This window comes from Dama dama, chromosome 1 (genome assembly GCF_033118175.1).
Source record: "Dama dama isolate Ldn47 chromosome 1, ASM3311817v1, whole genome shotgun sequence".
Classification (NCBI taxonomy): domain Eukaryota; kingdom Metazoa; phylum Chordata; class Mammalia; order Artiodactyla; family Cervidae; genus Dama; species Dama dama.
Window position 1 is genome coordinate 79,030,380 of NC_083681.1, and position 9,980 is coordinate 79,040,359.

Consider the following 9,980-nt stretch of genomic DNA (forward strand, 5'->3'; position numbering starts at 1 on the left):
TCTTCCCTGGCCCTGGCCTTGCCTCTGTTGATTCCACATGGCTGACTCTTTTGGACTTTCACACAGCTCTATCCTCTTCCTCCTTGCATTCTTCCAAGCAGTTGAAACACATTTTGCTATATTTCCTCTTGGCTTTTGTCATATTTTTCCTGTCATATTGGATTTTTACTCTGATGAAGAGTTTGAGTTTCTCAGTGTCCCTCTCAGAGTGTGATGTTTAGACACAAGGAGGTGGCTGACCATGCACATTGGGTGATAACCCTGACTTCTTTGTTCTGAACATTCGACTCTTGTGCACACCTCACAAGATTGTGTTTACATCTTTTGTAGAGCCCAGAAATATTGTCAACTTACTTATATAAAACTTGGGACTTTCCAAGTGGCACTAGCAGAAAAGAACCCTCCTGCCAAAGCAGGAGACATAAGAGATGCAGGTTCAATCCCTGGGTAGGGAAGATTCCCCAGTAGGAGGGCAGGACAATCAACTCCAGTATTGTTGCCTGGAGAATCGCCAAGGACAGAGGAGCCTTGGGCTATAGTCCATAGGGTTGCCCAGAGTCAGACAGGACTGAAGCAACTCAGCACAACTTAGCATGCAGCATGCTTCATATGGATGTATTGTAATCCATATAATTAATTCCTCTTGTTGGACTTATAGGCTGTTTCTGGCTTTTCATAGGTAAGCTTTTCCAGGTGAGAAGATCTAAGCTTTGAATTTATATATTAGCATTGTGCATTAATTTCAAATCGTACAATTTGAAAAATATCAGGTAAACATACATGCAATAACAGGAATTCATGTGCCTGTGCATTGTATAATAGACTTACCCTCTTCCAACAACACAAGAGAGGACTCTACAGATGGACATCACCAGATCATCAACATCGAAATCAGATATATTATATTCTTTGCAGCCAAAGTTTGAGAGGCTCTATAGAGTCAGCAAAAGCAAGACCGGGAGCTGACTGTGGCTCAGATCATGAACTCCTTATTGCCAAATTCAGACTTAAATTGAGGAAAGTGGGGAAAACCACGAGATCTTTCTGGCATGACCTAAATATAATCCCTTACTATTATACAGTGGAAGTGAGAAATAGATTTAAGGGACTAGATTTGACAGACAGAGTGCCTGATGAACTATGGATGGAGGTTCGTGACATTGTACATGAGACAGGGATCAAGACCATCCCCAAGAAAAAGAAATGCAAAAAAGCAAAATGGCTCTCTGAGGAGGGCTTAGAAATAACTGTGAAAAGAAGGGAAGTGAAAAGCAAAGGAGAAAAGGAGAGATATACCAATTTGAATGCAGAGTTCCAAAGAATAGCAAGGAGAGATAAGAAAGCCTTCCTTGGTGATCAGTGCAAAGAAATAGAGGAAAACAATAGATTGGGAAAGACTAGAGATCTCTTTGAGGAAGTTAGAGATACCAAGGGAATATTTCATGCAGTGATGTGCTCAATAAAGGTCAGAAATCGTATGAACCTAACAGAAGCAAAAAATATGAAAAAAACATGGCAAGGATACATAGACATACTATACAAAAAAGACCTTCACAACCCAGATAATCACGGTGGTGTTGCCACTCACTTAGAGCCAGACATCCTGGAATGTGAAGTCATGTGGGCCTTAGGAAGCATCACTGTGAACAAAGCTAGTGGAGGTGATGGAATTCCAGTTGAGCTACTTCAAATCCTAAAAGATGATGCTATGAAAGTGTTGCACTCATTTGCCAGCAAATTTGGAAAACACAGCAGTGACCACAGGACTGGAAAAGGTGAGTTTTCATTCCTATCCCAAAGAAAGACAATGTCAAAGAATGCTCAAACTATTGCACAATGCACTCGTCTCACATGCTAGTAAAGTAATGCTCAACATTCTCCAAGTCAGGCTTCAATATTGCATGAACTGTGAAATTCCAGATGTTCAAGCTGGATTCATAAAAGGTATAGGGACCGGAGGCAAACATCTGCTGGATTATTGAAAAAGTAAGGGAGTTCCAGAAAAACATCTATTTCTGCTTTATTGACTATGCCAAAGCCTTTGACTGTGTGGATCACAATAAACTGTGGAAAATTCTGAAAGAGTTGGGAATACCAGATCATCAGACTTGGCTTTTGAGAAATCTTTATGAAGGTCAGGAAGCAACAGTTAGAACTGGACAAGGAACAACAGACTGGTTCAAATAGGAAAAGGAGTCCGTCCAGGCTGTATATTGTCACCCTGCTTGTTTAACTTAAATGCGGAATACATCATGAGAAACTCTGGGCTGGATGAAGCAGAAGCTGGAATCAAGATTGCTGGGAGAAATATCAATAACCTCAGATATGAAGATGACACCACCTTTATGGCAGAAAGTGAAGAAGAACTAAAGAGCCTCTTGATGAAAGTGAAAGAAGAGAGTGAAAAAGTTGGCTTAAAGTTCAACATTCAGAAAACTAAGATCATGGCATCCAGTCCCATCACTTCATGGCAAATAGATGGGGAAACATTGGAAACAGTGGCTGACTTTATTTTTGGGGGCTCCAAAATCACTGCAGGTGGTGACTGCAGCCATGAAATTAAAGGACACTTACTCCTTGGGAGAAAAGTTATAACCAACCTAGAGAGCATGTTAAAAAGCAGAGATGTTACTTTGCCAACAAGGTCCATCTACTTAAGGTTATGTTTTTTTCCCAGGAGTCATGTATGGATGTGAGAGTTGGGCTATAAAGAAAGCTGAGCGCTGAACAGTGGTGTTGGAGAAGACTCTTGAGAGTCCCTTGGACTGCAAGGAGATCCAACCAGTGCATCCTAAAGGAGATCAGTCCTGGATGTTCATTGGAAGGACTGATATTGAAGCTGAAACTTCAATGGTTTTGCCACCTGATGCAAAGAGTTGACTCATTTGATTAGACCCTGATGCTAGGAAAGATTGTAGGTGGGAGGAGAAGAGGATGACAGAGGATGAGGTGGTTGGATGGCATCACTGATTCAATGGACATGAGTTTAAGTGAACTCTGGGAGTTGGTGATGGCCAGGCAGGCCTGTTGTGCTGCAGTCCATGGGGTCACAAAGAGTTGGACACAACTGAGTGACTGAATTAACTAACTCTAGTAAAATTCCTTGGAAAAAATGACAACTTATCTCAGAAAAATTAACTAATAATAAATGTCATTTTTGAGTGTTTAATCTGTGCCAGGTATAAGAAGAAAACCTTTATTTTATCTCTGCTGACTTTGACACCATACTAAGATAGAAATATCATTATCCCACTTTCTAGATAAAAGGAGCTGAAGTTCCAAGTGCTTCAGCAAGCTTCTCAGGACATTCCTGGTAAGTGGTGCAGCCCAGATACAAACCACACCTCTTTCATCCCCAAATTTGTACTCTTAATCATTAGAGTGGACACCACAAAAAGTTTTAGAATGATTCACCACATGAATGAATGAATGAATGAGTGACCCTATGGAATAAATTACCTTGGTATCATTATGTACTTTTCATGAGAAGGATGGAGGCTTGAAGAAGAGTTTCTATGTAAATAAGGAAAGATGCGCCCTCTGGGCAGGTGCAGCTATGGTCCAGGGCTTGTGCACAGACATCATATTTGGTGCACATTTGCCTATCAGGGCACAGCCTGCAAACACTTTTTAGGCTGTAGAGAGAGAGCATTTGACCTCAGGTTCTCTGACTTAATGTCCTTCTCTCCTTCCCTAGAGAACATGCCGTTTCTCCACCAAGTATTCCTCTGTTCCCAGTTGGCAACAAACAATCAGGACTTCTAAGCAGGTGGTAAACAGAAAATGTGAATCACATCTCTGAGGCTATAGATGCTGTGATATGAATAACAATAGCTAGGGTTTAATGAAAGGTGCATCTGATATTATGCTAAACACTATACAAGCTTTAGTCTCATTTACCAGTTAGATGGGTAAGGTCGTTCCCATTATGCAGATGATGAAGCTGAGTTCCAGAGCATTTCAGTGACTTTCCCAGGGTTATATAACCAGTACACTGCACCTCAGGCTCCATGTTCTCTGAGTGGCCGTGGAATACCGTGGTTGTCAGAGTTCTCCTGGCACCCTTCCATTCTTCTCTAGCTATCATCCTCTGGAGACTTTTAACATTCTGGATCTGCCTTCTAAAATCTAGGATACATGACTGAGCATGCTCAGGGTGTTCATACTCAAGACACAAATCCTAAAGTGTCGTGGGTATTTTCCCATAAAATTCTGATCATTTCTTTTTTATTAATCAATTCTTCCTTGTTGACTAGAATTGAATGCAGAATCATGGTCTTTCTCTAACTTCTGGGAGATAAAAACTCACCAGCAAATGACAAATTCATCAGCTGAGCTGCTTCCTGCAAGCTACACCTATCAATTATATCCAAGATGGTTGAAGACACATATTTTCTAACACATCCTCTGAGCTGATTCTGTGACTTGTGTTAGAAAAGAATCATCCATATTTTCTTTGTGTTGTGGAGATGAGATCTGTGGTATTTTTTCCTTTTTTTTGTCACATTTTTTTAAGTGAAGTATAATTGCTTTACAGAATTTTGTGGTTTTCTGTCATACATCAACAAGTATTTTTTCCCTCTATTTTTGTTCATCTTTCCCCTGATTCTTGCACAAATGACTGTCACTTGGCTTCTTCTATCCTCAGCTGTCTGGCTTCCTAGGGTCTTCCTGACACATGTGAGATTCCCATCATGGGCCACAAGCTCACAAGCTTTTCCTTTCCCAGGAAAAGGTGGAGTTTTTTTTTTTTTTTTTAAATATCAGATCAGACCAGAGTGGTGGAATATCAAAGGGTCTGCTCAAGAAAGGCATTCCTCTGACTGGAGAATCAAGATGAGAAGATGGTAGAAAACCCTGATTAGACAGAGAAGTTGAGAAATTGGAGGGAAATGAGAATTGTGGAAAGAAGATGTTGCTATTGTCAAAAAAACAAAATATTTCTTTTTTTGCAAACTTGCCATATGCTTGTGTATTCTGTTTTTATCAGTCAGGTAACACTCACAGAGCAGAGTTTCATGAATCAATATTTTTAGTCCTATGCTTTGAAACCAGTTGGAAAAATTATATACTAACATGAAAACAACAAGGAAAACAAAACAAAAAAAAATCTGTTTAAGTTTCTACTCTATAATATGCTAATTTTCTGATCTTGAATTAGTTTATTTAACACCTTTTATTCTCCATTTCCTCATGTGTATAATGTGGAGAAAAAATTTCTAATTGGGCTAAAATCAACTTTCTTATAGAATATTTTAGAATGGATTCCCAAATGCATTTAAGAATTGAGAAACCTCCTTCTTCAATATTAAATGGAAATTTTATTTTTAAGATCAGCTATAAAGGGCTTTTTGGTAAAAAACCTACCTGATTTAAAAATTTATCACTGTTATTTGTCTGCTCTGAGATACATTATTTCAATGTTTTAGTATCAGTTTTTCCATCTTTAATATGGGAATACCGTTCACTTTCCTTATGATGAGGTTTAAGTGAGGCCATGCATTTGAATATGTCTATCAGTCCTGGATGTTCATTGGAAGTACTGATGCTGAAGCTGAAACTCAAACACTTTGGCCACCTCATGCAAAGAGATGACTCATCGGAAAATACCCTGATTCTGGGAGGGATTGGGGGCGGGGGATAAGAGGACGACAGAAGATGAGATGGTTGGATGGCATCACCGACTCAATGGACATGAGTTTGAGTAAACTCCGGGAGTTGGTGATGGACAGGGAGGCCTGGCATGCTGCGATTCATGGGGTTGCAAAAAGTCGGACACGACTGAGTGGCTGAACTGAACTGAACTGAACTGATGGTGTCTTTGGGCTTTGCAAATGGTGCTGATGGTAAAGAACACTCCTGCCAGTGCTGGAGAGGTAAGAGATACAGGTTCAATCCCTGGGTCGGGCAGATCCCCTGGAAAAGAGCATGGTAACCCACTCCAGTATTCACGCCTGGAGAATCCCGAGGACAGAGGTGCCTGGCCGGATGTGGTCCAGAGGGTCACAAAGAGTTGGACACAGCTGAAGTGACTTAACACACATGATACGTGGTATTTTAGGTATCCCTTGAAAGTCTCTTTTTTCAGCTATTTTGTTGGATGAGAGTTATTAGGAAAAACAGTGAAGGAAAGTGGTTAAGACTGAAAGTTAAGAAAAATAAGTGTTTTGAATTTGAGATCTGCTGGCTGGGTGAACTTGGGTCAGTCACTTAACCACTCTGATTTCAGTTACTTTTTCCATAAAAGTGATTGTATTACCTGTATCACACTTAATGAACTACACTACAAAAAAGAACTCTACAAAGTCTAAAAGCCTGTGTCACTGTACGCCTTCAACATCGTTCAACATTTTGATGCTCACCAGACGAAATGTTGTCTGTTTCAGGCACTCTAGTTGTAGGAGTCTGAGAAATTTCTACTTGAGTGAAAACCTTGTTTTCCAGATTTTACTCACCTATTTGTAGCTTTCTTCTTATAAGACAATGACTCAATTTCAAAACAAAACAAAACAAAAAAAAACATAATGCCAAGAACAAAAACCAAAACCTGAAATAAACAGAGTACCTACTGTCAGCATCTGAGCCCACCCCAGACCTAGTGTAAATAATAGCTAGACCTTCAGGCTCAATTAGCTTTCAAGTTTTGCTGGATAGGAATCCTGAAAAATTGGTTTGGGAGGAGATGAGTGATCATGGAGCTTGAACACAAACTTGAAATGCTTTTGGAAAGACGGCTAAGGTCCCAACCACCCAGCCGCTAGAACAGAGAGAGAGGGCAGACTTCAAGTTCCTTACTGTGGCGTCTTCCCCAGCGTAGTGGCTGAGGACCTTGCGCCCACCGGGATGCCTGTCCGCCCAGCCAGTAACATCGTAGACCTTGCGATTGATCACCAGCCACTGGTCAGTCTCCTGACTGTGTCTCTGGATCTCCTGCCAGGTGTACCTGTTGAGGCTTTTTCTGGGCAAGTCGCACTTGTCATTTGCCTCCTGCCTTGCAGAGAGCCTGGCTTTCCCACTTGCTCCTGGTTTCCCATTTGCCTGATGCTTCGCACCTAGGTGCAGCTGGTTCTCGTCTACAAGGCTCCCATTGCCCTCAGGCTTTTCTTCAAACGTCATTTTCTTGGTACTTTTAGAATCTCTGGCTTGACACCTGAAATTTCTAATTCTCACCTGATTGAACTACAGAATGATCTTTTCCGTCTACTTTTATTCTATGAAGAAGCCTACACAGAAAACTTCTTAGACTACTTGACTCTTGGCAAACCTGAGAGTGAGCTCCTTCCCAGCTTCTCACTTCTCTGTCCTGAGTCTTTTTTTGTCCTGATGAAGAATGTCTACATTTCCCTGCACCCCAGAACATTAGTCTACCTTTCTCTCTTCTCTCTCTCTGCTGGCTGATCGTTTCACAGTGTTCTTATTCATCATTAAATGTCCCTTAGTCAAGAGCTGGAGCCAATCACAAACCAGAGGATGGTGTGGCCTGACATCTGGGAGGAGGGACTGGGCTCCTTCTCTTCTGACTGTCTACACTGGCATCATGCTGGGTCAGGTGCATTAGCTCTCCCCCATTGAAAGGAAGAGTTGTTCGTTTTTGTTTTTGTTTTTGTTTTTTTTTTTTGAAAGAGTTGTTTTAATTCAACACATGAGCCGAAGATTTCAAAACCTCTAGGTGGATATGAACTCCTCCTGGAAGATTGGAAATTTTCCTTTTATTCTTTTTTTCTCCGATTACTGTTTTTTTTGTTTTTGTTTTTGTTTTTAACTAATTGAGAAACCGTATGCAGGTCAGGAAGCAGCAGTTAGAACTGGATATGGAACAACAGACTGGTTCCAAATAGGAAAAGCAATACGTCAAGGCTGTATATTGTCAACGTGCTTCTTAAACTTAAATGCACAGTACATCAGGAGAAACACTGGGCTGGAGGAATCAAAAGCTGGAATCAAGATTGCCAGGAGAAATATCAATAACATCAGATATGTAGATGACACCACCCTCACGGCAGAAAGTGATGAGGAACTAAAAACTCTCTTGATGAAAGTAAAAGAGGAGGGTGAAAAAGTTGGCTTAACGATCAACATTCAGAAAACTAAGATCATGGCATCCGGTCCCATCACTTCATGGCAAATAGATAGGGAAACAATGTAAACCGTGTCAGACTTTATTTTCCTAGGCTCGAAAATCACTGCAGGTGATGATTGCAGCCATGAAATTAAAAGACAGCTACTCCTTGGAAGGAACGTTATGTCCATCCTAGACAGCATATTTAAAAGCAGAAACATTACTTTGCCAACAAAGGTCCATCTAGTCAAGGCTATGGTTTTTCCAGTACTAATGTATGGATGTGAGAGTTGGACTCTAAAGAAAGTTGAGTGCCGAAGAATTGATGCTTTTGAACTGTGGTGTTGGAGAAGACTCTTGAGAGTCCCTTGGACTGCAAGGAGATCCAACCAGTCCATCCTAAAGGAGATCAGTCCTGGGTGTTCATTGGAAGGACTGATGCTGTAGCTGAAGCTCCAATACTTTGGCCACCTCATGCAAAGAGCTGACTCATTTGAAAAGACCCTGATGCTGGGAAAGACTGAGCACAGGAGGAGAAGCGGGCAACAGAGGATGAGATGGTTGGATGGCATCACTGACTCGATGGACATGGGTTTGGGTAAACTCTGGGAGTTGGTGATGGACAGGGAGGCCAGGAGTGCTGCGGTTCATGGGGTCACAAAGAGTCAGACATGATTGAGCGACTGAACTGAACTGAATTAATTTTTTGAACTGAAGCATAATTGCGTACAGAATTCTGTGACTCTCTGCCATACATCAGCAAGAATCAGCCATGGGCACGACCACACCCCTCGCATCTCCCCTCCCCCTTCTGGTTGCCACGGAACCAGGTGTGAGCGCCTGAGTCACACAGCCGAGTGCGCTTCTGACCGCTGGGCTTTCTCCCCAAGGGTTTACATTTCTGAAGAAAGCATTGTGACTTTAAAATGTTTGCAACACCCTATTGAGGTTACCTTGGTTTATAACATTATACAAATTTCAGGTGTGGAAAATTTCAGTTTCTGAAACATTACAGCATGCTCACCACCAAAAATTTTATTTTCCTTCAGTCACCATACAGTTGACCTTCTCTTTCTTTTTTTTTTTTTCTCTCATCTTTTTCTTTTTAATTTATTTATTTGAATTGGAGGCTAATTACTTTACAATATTGTAGTGGTTTTTGCCACACATTGACATGAATCCTCCATGGGTGCACATGTGTTCCCCATCCTGAACCCCCCTCCCCCCTCCCTCCCCATCCCATCCCTCAGGGTCATCCCAGTGCACCAGCCCTGAGCACCCTGTCTCATGCATCGGACCTGGACTGGTGATCTCTTTCACATATTATAATATACATGTTTCAGTGCTATTCTCTCAAATCATCCCACCCTCACCTTTTCCCACAGAGTGCAAAAGACTGTTCTTTACATCTGTGTTTCTCTTACTGTCTCGCATACAGGGTTATCATTACCATCTTTCTAAATTCCTTATATGTGTGTTAATATACTCTATTGGTGTTCACCTTCTTTCCCATTTTACCATCCTCCCAACTCCTTCCACTCGAGTAGCCACTGCACTGTTCTGTATGTTTGTTTTTAACTTATTATATTTTCGTATCCACAAAGGAGTGAAATCATATGGTATCTGTCTTTGCTTGATTATTTTCACTTCGTATAATATTCTCAAGAAAGTGAAGTTGCTCAGTCATGTCTGACTCTGCAACACCATGGACTGTAGCCTACCAGGGTCCCCTGTCCATGGGATTTTCCAGGCAAGAATACTTGAGTGGGTTGCCATTTCCTTCTCCAAGGGATCTTCCCAACCCCGGGATCAAACTCGGGTGTTCCACATTGCTGGCAGATGCTTTGCCATCTGAGCCACCAGGGAAGCTCAAATTCTCAAGGACCATCCCTATTTCCAAAAGTGTTAAGATTTCAGCTTT

The 9,980-nt window shown here is 41.4% G+C and overlaps 1 protein-coding gene across 1 annotated transcript in view; it reads right to left on the reverse strand.

The window, feature by feature from the left end:
* LOC133069465 (fatty acid desaturase 2-like protein FADS2B) overlaps positions 1–7,116 on the reverse strand; it is a 55,102-nt gene extending 47,986 nt beyond the window's left edge. The window contains exon 1 of the mRNA XM_061161125.1: positions 6,796–7,116. Within this exon, the coding sequence (XP_061017108.1) occupies positions 6,796–7,116 (321 nt within the window). The remainder of the gene's footprint in view (positions 1–6,795) is intronic.
* Positions 7,117–9,980: the final 2,864 nt, after the last annotated feature.